The sequence below is a fragment of the Perissodus microlepis genome, chromosome 2 (genome assembly GCF_051167445.1).
Source record: "Perissodus microlepis isolate ML-2025 ecotype Zambia chromosome 2, ASM5116744v1, whole genome shotgun sequence".
NCBI lineage: Eukaryota > Metazoa > Chordata > Actinopteri > Cichliformes > Cichlidae > Perissodus > Perissodus microlepis.
This window is the reverse complement of record NC_140462.1, coordinates 16,753,930-16,772,500: the sequence shown is the minus strand read 5'-3', so window position 1 is coordinate 16,772,500 and position 18,571 is coordinate 16,753,930. Positions and strand designations below refer to the sequence as shown.

At 38.6% G+C, this 18,571-nt stretch overlaps 1 protein-coding gene across 1 annotated transcript in view; it reads left to right on the top strand.

The window, feature by feature from the left end:
- The window catches only part of xpnpep2 (X-prolyl aminopeptidase (aminopeptidase P) 2, membrane-bound), a 22,440-nt gene extending 7,771 nt beyond the window's left edge, over positions 1 to 14,669 (top strand). The window contains exons 8-21 of the mRNA XM_084950896.1: positions 746 to 847; positions 2,436 to 2,517; positions 2,685 to 2,886; positions 5,193 to 5,282; positions 5,439 to 5,548; positions 5,722 to 5,799; positions 9,460 to 9,531; positions 9,624 to 9,684; positions 9,833 to 9,902; positions 10,050 to 10,154; positions 11,524 to 11,583; positions 11,657 to 11,733; positions 11,835 to 11,924; positions 13,504 to 14,669. Coding sequence (XP_084807022.1) covers positions 746 to 847; positions 2,436 to 2,517; positions 2,685 to 2,886; positions 5,193 to 5,282; positions 5,439 to 5,548; positions 5,722 to 5,799; positions 9,460 to 9,531; positions 9,624 to 9,684; positions 9,833 to 9,902; positions 10,050 to 10,154; positions 11,524 to 11,583; positions 11,657 to 11,733; positions 11,835 to 11,924; positions 13,504 to 13,704 — 1,400 coding nt within the window. The 3' untranslated portion in view covers positions 13,705 to 14,669. The remainder of the gene's footprint in view (positions 1 to 745; positions 848 to 2,435; positions 2,518 to 2,684; positions 2,887 to 5,192; positions 5,283 to 5,438; positions 5,549 to 5,721; positions 5,800 to 9,459; positions 9,532 to 9,623; positions 9,685 to 9,832; positions 9,903 to 10,049; positions 10,155 to 11,523; positions 11,584 to 11,656; positions 11,734 to 11,834; positions 11,925 to 13,503) is intronic.
- Positions 14,670 to 18,571: the final 3,902 nt, after the last annotated feature.

The window sequence follows — 18,571 nt, the reverse complement described above, 5'->3', positions numbered from 1 at the left end:
TCCCTCATGCATGAGTAATATAAAGAACTTTGCCTACTTGGTGTTCAATGCTTTTGCTGTGTAGTTAAAACTGTCTCGTTCCAGCGAGGGGTTGTGCTAGACAGACCCATCATTAGCAACCTCTTGGTTGTTGTTGTTGTTGATGATGAGACAATTAAATTCTCATAGTAATAAACACCCAGATAATTACTGTATGAACGAGCAGTGTGACGATAATCTGTATTGATTGTTTGACCTAAAAATGAAATATTGATAAACTGTTAATAATCAAGAGTTGTGGTTAAAGACGTTCTGTTCGAACTATTTTGGCATTATTTGCTAATAATAACATTTGTTTGGTTTAAACCACATTATTTGTGAAGTGAAAATGTTAGAATCCCAGTATGAACTCTGCCATTTACCTCAGCTTTAGGGAGCAATTAAGTGTTATTTTTCTTCACATGCCCTACTCTCTACAAACTCACTTTGAGCAAAAAGCACTCAGACAAGTCCAAGTTACAATTGTAGCAAGCAAGTGCTTTCTATATAACATTCAAACATATTCCTACTCCAGTGGATGCATCAGAGAGCGACGTGGGGTAAGTATCTTCTAGATTGAACCACCTACCTTCCAATTAGCAAACGGCCTGCTCTACCTCCTGAGCTACAGCCACCCTTTGAGGATGGACAAAAGCACACTGCACGACAAATGAGCATCAAATGTGTCTCACTGATGCAAATGAAAATGAAATATGTATATTTGTAGAGAGGACCTGGCAGGAGAAAGTGGAGCACATACGAACTCAGATGGGGGACAATCCATACAAGCCCACAGGCCTCCTGCTTTCAGCGCTGGATGAAACGGCTTGTAAGTAACTGCAATCTTATATATCTTATAATGCTGTTAAGAAATGCCTTAGTTAATTGTGGTGCATATTTATATTGAGCTACAACTGGATCACTGAGAAAAGCACCTGAGACATATCTAGCTCTAATGTATTCATTGCAGGTCTTAGACGCTCTTCACCACCACGAGGGCAGAATTTAAATTCCCCCCATTTGATTCAAGCTTATTTGAATGTCCAGAACTACATTCCCCTATTCAGCATGACAAGAAGGAAATATCAGTTCATTTTAAAGTCCCCCTGAATAGATTTCCTTATTGCTCTGTTACTTGCCCAACATCCTGTCCCGACAAGCTACTCAGCTGCAGCATATAAATTAACCTGAAAATGTCACAGATCTGTTTTAGATGTGTTTGTGGTCCTAACTGTTCAGTACCAGTAACAACATGCTGCCTACCAGTGACATGCAGCTGCACTGCATATTTGTTTGCTTCAGGCCTTGTTTTCTACAGTGTAACAGCACAGCAGTCAGTAGAAAACTGACTTTTTTTTCTCATTTCTAATTAATTAATTTCTTTAATTTAAAAACCTATGAAACACTACTAATATCGTGATTAAAAAAAGGGTTGACTAAAGATGATTTGACTGCATTTTAAGTAATATTCTTACCTTTAGAGGATCTACAAATATTAAAAAAGACACATAGCAAGGATACCTTTGTCTAAAAGTATTTAAATAAATAATAGTAATAATAAATAATAGTAATAATAAATAATAGTAAATAATTACTGGGAATGTACTGGCAGACCATTGGGATCTCAGGTAGCATGTCTACTTGCAGAGAGCACCTATTGCCTGATGGAGGCAGTGTCGAAAGTAAGCCGGAAACACGTTTTTGTTTTTGATTCTGGAGAACTCCAGTGTGGCTCCCTTTCCTGTTTCAATGGACACAAGCGCAATAAAATACAGATGAGCTTTTTTTGCCACTTGTTTCTCAATTATGACCCAAAATGAGTGACTGAGCACATTACCTCATCAGGAGAGTCAGCTATCGCCCCCTGCTGGCAATCAAAAGAATGCAGTTTTAAGGTACATAAACTTTACTTTCCATCTTCCGATCTGGAAGCCATGTCCATCTTTTATACTGTCTAAAACTACCACTGGGTACAAAATCTTCACCCCACTAATGAACATTTTAACTTTAAAGAAAGTAATTACAAAAAATAATCCTTTAAGATAAAGAATATTAGGATTAAAAAAGAAATCACTTAAAAACGTATTCAAACAATTTCTCTATATGTCAACCTAAAATCACTCCTCCAGCTCCATCACTCTAAGTGACAGGTTAAATGATGTGATTGAATCGGAAATAAGCACGATTTCTGCAGACTGAATTATACAAAGGCAGTCTACCCACAAACCAACACAGGAAGGGTACCATTCGTAAGACTGTTCGACTTGAATTAGAGCCTGTTTTGAAATAGCAGCTACACAGAGAGAGTCACGTAAGTCTCACAATAGGTGCAAAGAGCGCTTCATGGCCCAAATTGATCCCAGTGAGGAAATAAATGAACTTGCTGACAGTGAGATGTTTTCTTTGTTTGTTTTTAGGGCTTTTCAATATGCGTGGCAATGACATCCCGTACAACCCTTTCTTCTACTCCTACACTCTACTCACAATGGATGAGATCTGGTAGGTTCATTTTTTTAGACACTACACTTCACCGAATAAAAATCCTTTTGCATTTCCTTATTTCCTATAATTCCCATCACAAATACCAGCTGCAAACCTATTATCAGTGGTTTATATATTATGTAAAAGGATATGCAGTATTTATTTCCCTTCACGTCATGTAACAGGCTCTTTCTCCACGTGGAGCGGGTGACTGAAGAGTTGACGGTGTACTTGAATGCCTCTTGTGAAGGGGCCCTCTGTGTGCAGCTAAAAGGTTATGACACCATCCTCGATCATCTGAAGAACTATGTGACCAGGCCTGGAGTTAAGGTGTGGATCGGTACAGAGTACACAAACTACGCTCTTTATGAGGTCATTACACCACAGGTATGCAGACCTTTTATTTCCTTTTATGTGTTGCACAGCATAATTATGCCCACCGTGATAGTTTTTTATTTATTTATTTTTTATGTCTAACAATCTGTTTGCACTGCTGTTCTCGATGGAAGAGCTGTTGTAAATTATAAAGCTGCACTAATCAATTCTTTGGATCAAATGACTGTTTGTCTAATGTATAATATACTGAAGAGAACACAGATTCATACTTTCCCAGTAAAACTGTAAAAAATAAACTAATGCATCTATTTTTATTTTTATTTTTGTCTGCTTACACTTATGGTGTCAAGGGCTCAGACCTGTCACAGCTCAGATAGGATGGTAGTCTGTGACAGGGCTCCTTCTAAATTTACAGTGTACTTAACTGAAAATATTGGACAGATGACCTATAAAATCAAACTGCAAAGGTTTATTGCTTTATGCTCATTGTAAAGTTGATGGCCACAGACTTCAAGCTTTAAAAAGTTGAGGAAGGAGCTTTTCTACCACTGCTGCATCATCTCTTTAGCAATAACTGCTATACTTTTGAATGTAAGGCGTTTTCTCACTCGTTTGATATAGGACTTTAGCTCCCTGCCACTTGAAGTGATTTTTTTTTCAAATGCACTAAATTGTTTTTCTAGCACTTCCTGAGCTATGAGAAAGATAATGCTGCAGACATAGTGTCTAGTTTTCACACACAATGTGTTATTGCACACTCTTTGATGGATGATCATTTGAGCTCCTTCCCAGGACAGCTCCAGCCACTCTCACACTCTTAGCCATCTCAGACTCCTTTCCACACACCAGCGCACTACTGCGTAAAATATCCTCCTGAGAACCGAGGAAGAAAAAAATCTTCCCATTGAACTTTTTTGTGATTTCTTTTCTCTTTGGAGCTAAAACAGGCCACCCAAGAGGCCAACACATGCGATATCAATGGAAAGCCCAGGATGTCCTCTATTTAATACATCGGGACTTGATAGAGTAGCTCAAATAAATCAAAAGATACAGACTAAAAACAAATATCCATGACAGAGGACATAAATGAATCGGCTTGTTCTCAGGAGGGACCTGATTAGATCATTGCTGTCAGCTGTTCTCATCTGGCACTGCCAGAGCCACGAACCACTTCCCGCCACCATGTAGCAAAATTGAATAAACCCGGGAGCCGTCCGGCTTAACCTACAGCCCTCCTCACGAATTAGAAAGGAAGTCAGCTCCAGCAATCTGCACCTCCCAACCTATGGATCACTACTAGGTGGATACTAGCAGTTAATCCAAGCATTGGCATCTTTCATGTTATGAAACCACTGCAGTGGGGCGTGGAATGAGCAGAGTGTGAATGGGCATCCCAGGAGGTAATAACGAACAGAGTCAACCGCCCATTGGATTGCCAGGCACTCTTTTTTTGGGGGTTGATGCCAATATATTCAAGTGGGACTTCTGTTAACAATGAGAGGCACAAAAGGCTTCCTCGTTTAAAAACTTTTGGAAAAGCAAAAAATACGTCTTTAGGGGGGAAAAAGAGGCACAAAGGGCACTGACATGCGAGTGCTGTGGCCTCGAATATGTTAAGCAAGAATTATTTGTCATGTTATTTGCATTGGCTACATGGGCTGTGGGTCTGACATGGAGCATTGGAGTAGTTGGTTCCCAATGTAGCACTTCCTGGGCTATGGGAAACCCTATCAGAACACGACAGACAAAGTGTTTGCTTTTCACACACAATGCTTTATTGCGAACACTTTGATAGGTGATCGCATTTGAGCTCTTTCCCTGGACCGCTCGAACCACTCTGCTGCTACCTCAAACTAATGTGGCAAAGGGTGAAGGCGGGATCCTATCCTTAAATTTAGTGACTCAGGAGCCATCAGAACAGTGACAACCACTTCCTTCGTCAGTCACGGACATACTTGAACTCCTTTGCTTGGAGCAACAAGTTCCTGACCCTTGAGTAAGCCACTCTACCCTTTTCCAACTGAGAACCATGACTTCAGACTAGGAGGTGCCAATTATCATTCCAGCCATGTCACACACAGCTGCAAACCGGGCCTTCACAGATGTGAAAAATAACTATTCTCTGTGCAGTAACTCCCCCCTGATATCACATATCACTATGAAGATCCCCATGTTCTTTAGTCAGACCATGTGGATTACATGATTTGAAAAAATGACTGGTCAGGCTGAGTTTAAGTACCCCTGGGTCTTGTTTCCACCTCTTTGAACAAGGCCTTTCTACTAATGAATATGTAGAATTTTACAAAATGGGTAATAAAAAATAATCATTAATAATCATTATTTTTTGCCTCATGTAGGACAAACTATTGACAAGTTCCTACTCTCCCGTGCTGACGACAAAAGCTGTGAAAGATGAGACTGAGCAGCAGATTTTACGGGATGCTCACGTATGTCATCCACTCAGACACACATAATGCCTCCAAAGGAGATACTGAGTAAACATACATCTGAGTAAATGTATTACCCCATTCAAAGATGCCTTTCAACATGCCATATGCATTTTTAATCTGCATCATTTTCATTGTCACGGTGACTCTGTGCAGGTGAGGGATGCCGTTGCTGTTATCCAGTTCCTGATGTGGCTGGAAAAGACCGTGCCAGAGGGGAGTGAGACTGAAGTTACCGCTGCAGAATACGTCGACAAGTGCCGCAGGTGGGTGGGAACAGGGACAGCTGACATGAAGTATTTGAAGCCAACTATTTAATTTGAAAATGTAAAATTTAAAGGAGTTGTTACACATGAAAGATGAGAAATTTTAGAAATTATAAAGCTCAAACTCAAATTTGTAACAGTATAATTAAAGAATTATATGAACGTTATTCCAGCAAACAGAAGGACAGCAGAGGCCCAAGCTTTGGCACCATATCTGCAAGTGGACCTAATGCTGCTCTTGCCCATTACAGGTGAGATTAATTTTCATCCCAACATCTTTATACTCATTTTTGCATTTTTAAGGATGCATTCATAGAAGATTACAGTACCCTATCATGCTGGATGCCAAAAATGACCTAAATGTTTGCTGAATCTTTTTAAATCATTGTGAGGTGCTCAGATATTCAAGATTTCATTGGTGCACTTTTTTTTTTTAATGGATTATAAGATAAAAAAAAATCAATCGGAATTCAAGTGTAGGCTTTTCCATTATGACCCAAGATGTTCAATCCAAAAAAAAAGAACACAAACTAAACAACAAGGTCCTTAAAGGTTAAAAAAGTAACAGAAGATTTAATTATAGGTCCCTTTAGGACCTTATATGATTGCTTAACCCCGACATTACGCATCTGGATTTGTAATTGTCTATAGTTCCACAACAAGGCAGCATTGTAACATTTTTGTGGTATCATTAACTTGTTGCCGCTTTTGTTGGTGGTTGTGGTGTACCTTCCTGAATATTTCACAACCAACATGACTTTTCCAAGGCATTTATTAAATGAATATTGTACCTTATTATTTTTGCATGATGTTCTGTAGTTCTCAAAGCTGTAAAAATAGAATAACATTACTGGAATTTAAAAAAAAAAAAAGGGGAGAAAAAAACCACTTAAAGCCAAAACAGGAACTTGTTTTTGCTGGCATGCTAAATATCTGGTAGAATATCCTAAATATACATCCAAAATCTTCTTTTTGAATGTTTTTTGACGGGATCTTTTTACTCCTAAAAGAACTACTTAGTTTTCCCAAATATACTGAAAGCTGGTTGAGCTAAGATTGTCACAAACTCAAGAAACACGTTTCCTGGAAACAGTCATGCAGAATCATCACCTTTCATTTTATAGCTCCTACAAATTATTTATAAACTTCCTCAGCTCACATGTCACATACTTGAGTTCTGATAATGCGTTCAGTTATATAAGGTGCCAGTCTACAATAACCATCATCTCAAGCCCCCCCGAATGTTATAAAATGAATAGCCTGCAATATTATAGAGAGAAACCTCTACAGTCAGATGATATGAAAAACAGCAAAGCATTTTGTAGTAAACTGTGGCTTTATAATTTTAATTCAGTGTTTTGTTTTGGGTTTTTTTAAGGGTTGAGTAGAGGAAAAACACTGTTACAGAAACTGATTCAGATTCACTGTACTGTGGGCAAGTCCCTTGATGGTGATGGTGATTGATTCGTAGTGTTAGACTGTTTGCAAGTCAAGCAGAATGAGCGGTTTTGTTAATCATGAATTAAAAAAAAAAAAAAAATGGTGTCAGGAGTAAAACTAGACTTAAACCAAATGACAGATTGTATCCAAGTAAGCCTAAACCTGCTCAACCATTGTGCATTGAAAAGTCTTGCTTTTTAAAATTGATATTGATGTCTGATTTGTATTGATGTTAAAAAGGGACTGAGTGTAGCACTTTTCAGTTTATGGGGAAATCTGGAGTAATAGTACAGTATGAGTAATTACACCAGAACACTGCCTCAGATCTTCCTGGAACAAGACTAACTGAATGAGGCTTGTATGCAGAAACTGAAAAAATGTTGGAGTGCTTAGACTGAACACGCAAACACATTCAATACACTCATTTTGTTTTGTTGCATTCAGACTGACATCAAAAGATGAGTCACTGTACCATATGGACAAAATGCCTGTATTTTACACCTGTCTGTGGGAATTTTTGCCCATTTATCCACAAAAGTATCTTTGAGGTCCTGGCTCACAATTGCCATTCTAGTTCATCCAATCAGTGTTGAGCTTTGTGTGGACCCATCAAGTTCTGATCCAACCATGCCTCTGTGGGACTTGCTTTGTGCACTGAGGCAAAGACATGCTAGAAAAGGGTGTTCCTCAAAATGTTACCACACAGCTGAAAACAGAGAATTCAACAAACCCTGACCTGGTGTGGCATTAGACTGCCACACAGAGAAGTATGACTTGACACGCCACATAACTCAACTGCACCACTGTCCAGTAGCATCATGCTTTATTCCACCCCAGGTGCTTATGCAGGATTGTATAAGGCTTGTATGCAGCTGCTCAGCAATGGAAGCCCATTCATGAAGCTCCTCTCTCACAGTTTTTGATGACAGAAAATGTTTAAAACTATGAGATTATTGCGTCAGCAGTAAATTGGTGACTTCTACACACAGTTCCTTAGCTGTAACCTAGCTCTGTAAGTTTATGTGGTCTGCTACTTTGTGGCTGGGTTGTGGTGGTGGTTCGTTAACTGTAGTACCTCTTACAGTTGATTGTGTGACATCTAGGGGGGAAGAAATTTCACACATTGTTGCAGCAGTGGCATCCTATTATCGAACCGCACTCTTTAGAGTGACTCATTGTTTCATGTTTGTAAAGCAGACCGCATGGCTCTGCTGTGGTTTTATACACCTGTGGAAATGGGACTCAAAACACCTGAAATCAAATATTCAAAGGTGTGGCCATTTAGTGTAAATGAGCATATGTAGTCTTAGGGGCTGTTTATAATAAATAGAATAGGTGTCAGGAGTCAGACACTAAAAAGTCTTGTTTTTAAAAACTGATTCTGCTCTGTAATTGCAATCGTCTGATTTGCATTGATTCGTAAAAAGGGACTAATTGTAGCCCTTTTCAGTTTATATGGTGAGCTAACATTATTATTAATGGGTAAGTACAGTATGAGTAACTACGCTATGCCTCACAAATCTGACTGGAACAAGATCAAAGCTAACCAGTAGTCCCTGAATGAAGGCTTGCATGCAGAAATTGTTGGAGTGTATATAGAGTAAACTGTGGTATTAGAATGAAGGCATTTTCCTTACAACTTATTTGTGGAGTTATTTTATCTTTATGTTGCATTCAATCCTCACACCATGACCGTCATTCTCAGCACTCTTAATGCAGTTCTCAAATCAGGAATGTTTTTTCCCCACCCATCCCAAAAGCCTTCCTCATTGTGTTTGAATAAACTGCATATTCTTTATACTACACTACTAAAAACATTTTTTCCAAATATTTATGAAAGAGTAAAGTCATGTACACGCTGTCAGTGGTGTGATTTGAAGCAAATAGAAATGCATGCTCTCAGTGTTGTGTCAGGAATGCCTGGTTACACACAAGCATATATCACACAAATAAGTGGTGCGAGTGGTTTAGAGACAAAGTTAGAGAGAGGTGCTGGTTCCATTAAGGTTTTGATGAAAACATAAAATTATTTGACTGAAAGGTTTTTAGTCATTGGTTGCAGAGTTAAAGTGATCGAGTGGCTTTGCATGTGTTGACACTTTTTTGTCTTGTATAAAAATGAGTCTGTGTTGTGAGAAATGTTTTGAGAACAAAGCATGGGAACGACTTTCCTGATGTGAGAATTGCATAAAAGGCATCGATGAAAATCTGTAAAAGATGAGTAACTGAGAATATTTTTCTTTTCTCAACTTTTGTGCCTCACAAAATGAGGCCCGCACGGTCTTATTATAAACAGCCTGATTATATCTTTCTGAGCCTTAGAGCCCCACGGTTATCACAAAATAACAATAACATTATTATGGTTTTGGATTTTTTGCATGAAGGCATTTTTTTTCTTTTGCTAATACTTTAACACATTCGAAAAACACCAGCAAGCAGTGCTACTATCATTTCCTGTTTTTGTGCTGCAGCCCTACAAAAGAAACAAACCGGAGGTTGACAGTTGATGAGATGTACCTGGTTGATTCTGGTGGCCAGTATCTGTGAGTAAAAACGATCTCTTCATACACTTCTGTAGTTTCATTTTATGTCACGAGTGTTTAAAATGAGTCACCGTGTCTCTCACTATTTTCAGAGATGGCACCACTGACATCACTCGAACGGTTCACTGGGGAAAGCCCACAGAAATGCAAAAGGTGTCACTGATAGAGAAAATATGTTAATATTTCCTTCTAATCAGTCTAATCAGTCATGTAGCAATCAATCAACTTTGCTCCCTTCTATTTTTTTCAATATGCTAATTCTTTAAGTTTCCTATCATTTACCACATGTCTTGCTTCACAGGAGGCCTTCACTCGAGTGCTGATGGGAAACATTGAGATATCCAGAACCATTTTTCCCTCCGGGACAAGAGGTGGGAATGAAAAATAAACACATTTTAAATGAAATCTTTCTGTTTCACCACTAGAGAGCCCCCTTCCTCCACCATAGACCATAGCTGTGAGTAGATGTAGCATGTCTGGTACAGGATGTCTGACTGGAGGTTTTTGTTCATCAACAGGTGTGAACATGGAGATGCTGGGTCGCCGGGCATTGTGGGAGGTGGGCCTGAACTACGGCCATGGCACAGGTCACGGTGTCGGAAACTACTTCGGAGTTCATGAGTGTACGAACCTTTATTTGGAGATGACTTTGAGATGCCAAATATGCCGCGTGCTGTTTTTTGAACACTGTTTTATTTTTCAGTGCATACACTTGCATCTATGCATCACAATAATATCTCAGAAAGGTTTCAGAAAATGGGCTACACTGCGAGAGAAAAGGTTTATGCATTTAATCTTTCCAGTAGTAGTTACTAAGTATCTATCTGTGGATGAGAGTCCATGTCAAATGTGTCCCAGGTGTACAAAAACTTTGAAAAAGCCACAAAGTACAAGAATTTCAAGGAAATGTATAATTTAATAAAAAAGAGAAGTGGCACCAAATCTTCCACTAAATCAACCATGTTGAAACTGAAACAATTTAACGCTTATCCCACTTTGTCTTCTGCATTATTACAGATGCAGAAGACAAAGTGAGATAAAAAAAAAACCTCTGAAAGCATTACTTTTATTCATTCCAGCCTCCGCAAAAAAAGATGCTAGAGGGTATTAAAACACTTTGTTTAGTTATCACGCTTTTCTTACCTTTCTCCACCTTTTGAGTTAAAATGAATAAATAAATAAAATCATACAGTGTGTCAAGGATAAATAAAATTGCACTGATTTTTAAGTGGCTGGTCCATTCTGTGCCCCAAATGGTGTTTAATTGTTTTTTAAAAATATCAGGAGGAAATTATTCCTAATAGGGCTGAAGGTAACAATTATTTTCATCATCTCTCAACTGTTTAATATATAAAACATTGAAATGTCAGTCAAGAGTCTGTTGATCCATTTATCCATCCACTTTCTTCCACTTATCCAAATCAGAGTTGCAGTTTGGCTGGAGCCTGTCCCAGCAGTCATAAAACAGAGAGGCAACCATTCAAACTCACATTCACATTAATCTAACATGCATGTCTTTGGACTGTGGGTGGAAGCCCAGGTACCTGGACAGAGCATGCAAGTCCACACAAAAAGTCCCCGGCCAGCTTACAGCCTTGGCTAAATGCCTGAGATTACCATATTATGGATATCCACAGCGACAGTAATGTGTGACACAGATACAAAAATCATAAAAGCTCTCCTTTAACTTTCCAGAAAACTGTTCTCATCAGTCTCAGCTGTATTTTCCACCATATTAACAGTGTTAAAGAGTAAAAAAGCTGAAACTGAGCAGCCTGAAGTCACTTTTTGGCTCATGAATAATGACCTCTGATAATTCCTCTTTAATACTTGATATCCACTGACCAGCATGATCATGAAAATACACTTTAGGTTGCATGATGTTCACAAGCTTCCAATGTATATATTGTAGAGTAAATCATGGAGAGGTGTATTTGTTTTTCTGTAACATAACTTGCATTTTAATCATGAGTTAATGTAATGTATCCCCAGGGCCTGTTGGCTTCCAAAGCAACAACATTGCCTTCAGAGCCGGGATGTTCACGTCTATCGGTGAGTTTTATTTTGTAAATTTTTTCTGTGCAAAATGTCAAAATCCTGAAAAATCACTTGATTTTGCTCATAGAACCTGGATATTATAAGGAGAATGACTTTGGGATCCGGATTGAAGATGTTGCAGTGGTCATACCAGTTCAGACAAAGGTGAAAATTAAGTGGTTGCTTTATTGATAATCTGGAATTATATCATTTTTTTAATGTAACGTGAAGGTAACGTTATGTGGATTTTCTTTTCTATCCTTCAGTATGGAAATAACTACCTGACCTTTGACACTGTATCACTGGTTCCATATGACAGAAAGCTGATTGACATGTCACTGCTCAGCTCAGAGCAGGTAAGAAATTGCATCTCATTGCATAATCAATTACAAGACATTTGCCTCCAATTTCTGAAAATGAGATACAAATATGTGCTGACGTGAAGGCATAAAATGAATGCTCGGCTGCACCTCGGTGTGAGTTTACTTCCCCAAAACTAATTTCTAGTTTTAATTTGTAAATACCTTTGGGTATACAAACCTGTCATATCAGAGGCTCTTTTGCCTGCAATACCAATGCTGATTTCCTCTTAAAATCCCCCATTATACGCTTTAAGCTGCAGTTTGTCTACGGTTCACTGATCAAAACGCTCTGTAAAGAAAACAAAACCACGTGTGAAATCAACTTCTGTGTTTTGGCTCTTCTTTAGAAGTGGAAAATGTATGAACCTGTTATGCTGCTTTTTTTTTTTCCAATCTAGATGACATAAACTTTTGATAAACAGAAACAGATGTTACTTTTGTGGAGTTCATGAACGTTTAAATCCTGTTATTATTTAAATCTAGTGTATTTTTGTGCACTTTAAAGAAAATATCCCATGAACAGCAGTTCCCTGGTTAGAAATGTCTTGTTGATGTTAGAGAAGAATTGTAAAATATAACCACTACAACCAAGATATGCACAAGAGCATCTCTGAATGCGCTTTGAACCTTGCAGCAGATGGTTTACAGGTGCAGACCACACAGAGTGCTTGTCAGGAGACGAAACTGAGGTTACAAGTCACACAGATTCACCAACATTGGATAATAGAAGATTAGGCAAATGCTGTCTGGTCTCAATGTTTGCTGCAGCATTTGAATGAATGCATGAATCAGTCCTGTCTTGTATCACTAATTGAGTACACGGGGATGGTGTAATAGTGTAGCGAATTGTTTCCGGGGCCCCACCGTATGAACTGAGCATCGTTTAAATCCAAAGCCTACCTAAGTATTGTTGCTCACCATGTTCATCCTTTTGTGGACCTTTATGACAGTGTCTCAAAATCTCTCACTTGATCTTTTATCAACATGTTGCCAGATAGCAAGGCTCTGTACCTTTGAACAGCAGTGTTTTAAGTACAGTTTCTTGTGAAGCCCCTTAAAACTGGAGCGTACAGCACAGACATACAGCACGCAATAGGATCGGTTGTTGCCCAATCGATGGTTTTGTAGATTGTTTTGCATTTTGCCACAGGAAGGATTGTTTTGTAAGTCCTTTAAAAATGGATCACGTCATTTGACTGGTTGTGCAAACTGAATTTCATCAGAGCCAGAAGTTTAAGTCGTCAGTTTCACAGACTTCTTACTGAAAATTATCTTTTCCAGAGTCCCTAACACACCAAAATGAAATAAAGTGGTTCATCTGAGAAGCAATGACGATACATTTTTAAAAATTTATAATGCTAAACATTTCTGCGTAATGACAATAGGCTGACTGTGAGGAAAACTGAGGAACCACAGGATGTTCAGGAACACTTTCATAATGTGCATTTATTTCTTCAAAAGGAAATTCTGTTTTATCCTTGTTAAGCAATTTTGGTTACTTTGGAATAAAGCTTATTAAATTCAGCTGGAATATTAAATAGTAAACATTCAGTAAATGTTCTTCTCTCACCAGCTTCACTGGCTGAATAAATACTACGAGACAATCCGGAGCCTGGTGGGTCCTGAGCTGGACAATCAGGGCCTTCATGAGGAGAAGGACTGGATGCTTAGAAACACGGAGCCTTTCGCTGAGATTGGCTCGTCTGCCTCCGTCTCTTCGTCCTCGCTGACCCTCATCGCTCTGGCCGTCGCTCTGCTCCACAATATCGTCTGAGCATCTCCGTCTCCACTGCACTTACTCCATTCGCAGCAGACTTGCACACTGTTACTCCTATGCAGTCTCAGTTGAGCAGCTATACCGGGTTGAGAGATGCAATTTAGCTTCTTTTTTTTTTTTTAATTGAAAGATGTATTTAATAATTTAATTATGTTGGTAAATGTTTGATGTGGAGTTTTAAATGATTTGTTGTGATTTTTGAGGTTTTAAACTGGACATTTGTATGACCAGATAATATCATTTCTATTTTATTAAAGTAAAGTGTAAAAAAAAAAAAAAAAGGTTTGTTACTTGCAAAGTGGTTTTATTTGTTTCTCACCAGTCGAGAATACAGCACAATGAGGGAGGAAAAACATGGAGTGTTCCTGTACTGAAATAATACACTGAAATATCCTGTTTATATACTGTGTTCAGACCCTTTGTTGTGACACTGAGCTCTGGTGTGACCTATTTCCATCAAAGGTCACTAATATGCTTTTACAACCTCCAGTGTCTAATTAAATTTAGTCAGCGCCAGCTCTAAGAGGGTTTGTGCCAAAGTAAAAAATGAGCTTTGAGGACAAGAACATTGTCTCTAGATGTAAGAGATGAGTTTGTCAAGGCACAGTTCTGGGGAAGGATGCTAGCATCAGCAGTATGTGGTCCAGGTAAAATAAGTAATTGGGACGGAGGGCCAATGCTGACCCCTGTGGTCACAGTTGATGAAATACAAGAAGAGGAGGGAGAAACCTCCAAAAGACAAGTGTGCAGAAGCATGATGGACACCACCAGAAGTTAAAGTTAACAGGTTACCAGGATGTTTTTATTTTACAGAAGTACTCAGCTTACCTTGCATATATTTTACATGTAAAAGTTTTATTTAATATGAGTTTTTACTGATCAACAAACTGCAACAGTAACACAAAAAGAGTTGACTGGTGATTTCATACATGTTTGTCTCTAATTTAGAACATAACCAACTCTGGAGCAGCATAAGTTACCAGGTTGATATACCCAGGTAAGAGGTGATTTAGTTAGTAGAGAAACCCAAGGATTAACTGTAAAGCTACACTGCTTTCTTGTCCAAACTGCTGATTGGTACCCAGGAAAATAAAATGGACAAGTGGCACAGACATGAGTTTTTAACACACATTTTGGAGACAGTAGCTCATATTTGTAGTTATATTAGGTTGCATTTGGCCTGTATTGGTAGCCCTGACGCAGTGTGAGTGCATAAACTCAGCCACAGGTCAACCTTATATGGGCCAAATGTCAGCTGTGCTGTTGTGTGTGTACCACATCTAGCCCACGTAATGTTTTTCTGATTCAAAACTGAGCTAAAAGTGAGATAAACAGCTCAAACTTTGCAACTAGAAGAGGTTCATCAACTGAATAGAGACATAAAAGAAGACTTTTATTTTGAGAAACGTGAATAACGAATGCAACAAAGTGACAATATGGTTTCTGAGTATCTGACTTCATGAAATCACTGAAGCTTTTTTGCCAAATGCCATTACCCTGGACACACAAACACACACACACATGATTTCGTTGTTGTGGCCTCTCCTCTGGGATGATGCGTGTTGGTGAAAATGCTCATATGAGTGCTTCACAACAAGACTAATCACGTGATGTCATTATGACTATGTCCACCTCTTTTTTTACTATGTAAATGTGCCATCTTAGCTCACTTCCCCTCTGTATAAGCCAACGTTCCTGTAACTGGCTGCCACTTGCAAACAGAATATTTGCTGTGCTCATAAATATGGCTATGTGACAGGCATAACTGCATTAGGGAAAACCCCAAGGGATGTGCATGATATTCAAATATTTAAGTAGTCATTAAGTTATTTTTTGTTTTTTTAAGTAACCATTTATGCAAATGTTTTTTGTTCTTAATGGTGCCTGGCAGGCATTAGTTTGCTATCACACAAACATAACAGTAATGGACCAACAAGCTGTTGGCCAGCGACCAACAAAAATAAAACCAACAAAAATAGAGTTCAATATGTGTGACATTGTGATGAAAGATATTTTTATAAATAGGAGAAAACATAAAGTCAATGAATGAAAGCTGTCAAAAGTTTTTGTGTGAAATCCTTCAAAGAAACCAACAAAAAATGAGGTCCAGTGTAAACGCAGGTGAAACATGACTTTCAAATACAGCTCTTTGGGAATTTAATCGATGACACAAAAATGTAATTAATTAAACTGTTAAACTGGATACCATTGACACTTTTCACAAATTCAAATAAAGAAATAGGAGTGCATGTTGTGTTTTGGTGACAGGTATTGCATTGTGATTCGCTCATTTTTTTTATTCCACTATTCAATGAATGATGATCCGATCACTCTGAATTTTTCCAGAGAGTTGACTTGACTGTACCTCAATTTTTCTAACTGCAGCATAAAAAGCTCTAATCCAGTTATTTAAAGATGTAGACTTATCTGCTTCTCATTAATCATCTTATTAATGAAGCTAAAGCTATGCCTGTTTCTTTCACAGAAACAGAAACCCCCAAAGTTGGAGATGTATGAAAAATGTACTACCATTTTTCCACACAAGTGTGAGAGGACCTCAAAAAGTGTTGGCAGGGCCAAAACATGTGAGCTACAGTAGTAGTACCATCATGGTGTTGTAAAACTAACATAGGATGTGTTTTTTTACATGTTTCTCACTTGAGCAGTATAAAAGGTGCAGTATTCTAATCTGAATCAGATGTAATCTGATGCTAAAAGAGGAAGTGTCAATACAAACTAATGTTGCTAGAATGTTCTAGGGTGTTTAAGGCCTGTTTCCTTGCTGCTTTTGTTTTGTCCCATGTGGGCTGATTAATATATGTATGCATACACGTTACCTTTTGTGTGAGCTATGAGCCATTAATACTATTAATGAAGCTCATGTTCAGTAAGGAAGATCTATAGCCTCCCGTCTGTCCTCTCCAAGGTCCTGTCAGCTAAATCTAAGCTTTATCAGTTCCACTTTCCCATGCTGTCAAGCTGTTTGTGTCATCACTGGTCCAGTCCAGTTACCTTCTCCCGGCCCTCTCCAGCATTCCTGCCGCATACCTCTCACTGTGTGTCTTTCTCCTTCTTTCTCCTTCTCCTTCTGTACTTAAAGGAATGAGGAAGGTTGTCATACCAAATATTGACTTTCAAACTTGTTAGAATTGTACAGACTCTGTATTTGCATTTTTGAATGAAATGCTGTACCTATTTCCAATTTTTCTAGCAGAATACAAAGAAACGAGAAGGGACTTGAGATGTTTGCACAGTACTGTATTAAAATTTATTTATCATCGTCATGAATAGGTGCACATTTAAAGAAGTTATTTCTCCAGACAAAGGGACGGGAAAGTAAACAGTGGCTGTAAATAGGCAGAGATTATATTAAATGAGAAATATGCATCTACAAAGAGAATCAGTATTTGACTCTGAAAAAGTCACTGAAAAACTGATGCCAAAAAGGCTAATTAGGGCACACAAATTCCCAATTCATGAAGTTCTTCATTAAAAAATGACAACATCTGAAATCGAATCAAAATCAAATTCAACCTGCAGCTTCACATAACTGGACTAGTGGTTCAGCAGCTTAGAGCCGCTCCTGCTGGTAGACTTGGGTTGCTGGGCAACTATTCTGTCAGCATGACTTGAAGGTGTGAAGACAAGCGTCGACACTTCACACCCTGCATCTGCATCTCTGGTCATTAAAAGCACATGACGGAGCCTTTCAAAGACAGAGTCTGATTGCTCTCAGAAAAGGCGTTTTCATCCACATCCACTTTGGTGAGCTTGTGGTGAAAAGAAGAGAAGAGGAAGAAAAACTATGCGATCATTGTTCTCTATGATAGAAAGATCTTTTATGTTTACCATGTATTTACTGTTAAACACTCCCATATTAATTTAACAGAAGTCTTCCGCTTATCACTACAATCCCAGCAGTGCTGCGTGTTTAAGTTGAGGTACATACACACCTGTGGACTTTGATCTCTTAAATCTGACTATGAGTAGTTATTCACCTTCAAATAACCCGACCCTTTAGAAGAGCTTATCTTGGTGTAGTTCCAGATTAACTGTGATTCAGTGAAGGCGTATGCAGATGAAGTTATGTCAGGTTGAGGTGCAGATCTGAGCTACAGCCAAGCGTGGTTTGTATTCTGGAAACACTAAGAGTATAAAAGATGGATGTAGCCACCTCGATGTCACCCACTGCTTATTTATGTCTCTTTTCTAAGAGCATTTCCTTTGTTGCTGTCTTGGTGTTTTGGCTGATCTCAGTGTGAAACAACCTGCTGTTAGCAAATGAGCATTATAATTTAATGTTTTAGTGAACAAATCTCATCAGTAAGCAGCATGGATATTTGTAGAATTCACTTGGATTTCTCACTCTTTGAAAAAATGTTGGAAAAAAAACCTCATGATAGATGGATAGGCTTGTCCAATTTTTATGTGTGGAAGTAGAAAGTTGGCACTCAAGAACCAAACCCTAACCCTTCCTTGTTAAGGAAGGGAAATAGGGAGTATTTGAAACCCAACCAATTTATTTCTTAATTGTGATTTAACATAACATGATCTTCCATCCACCCATTATGGACCTGCAACCTATCCAGGTGCCACGTGCACTTATGGACATCCTTATGTTTGAACATGGTGTTCATTATGGACAAACTGTTATTTGTACAGAAGTAAAAAAAACTTCACAACATTCAGGTTCAGATGAGGCAAGCCATTTCTCCAAATCACACCCGTTCTGTCATTGTCTACGCGGTCATTGAAGTCCCCCACTAGGACAATGGAGTCGCCAGATGGCGCATCCCCGAGCACCTGGGAGTTCGTCTTGTAATCGGAAGGTTGCTAGTTCGAGCCCCGGCTCGGACAGTCTCCG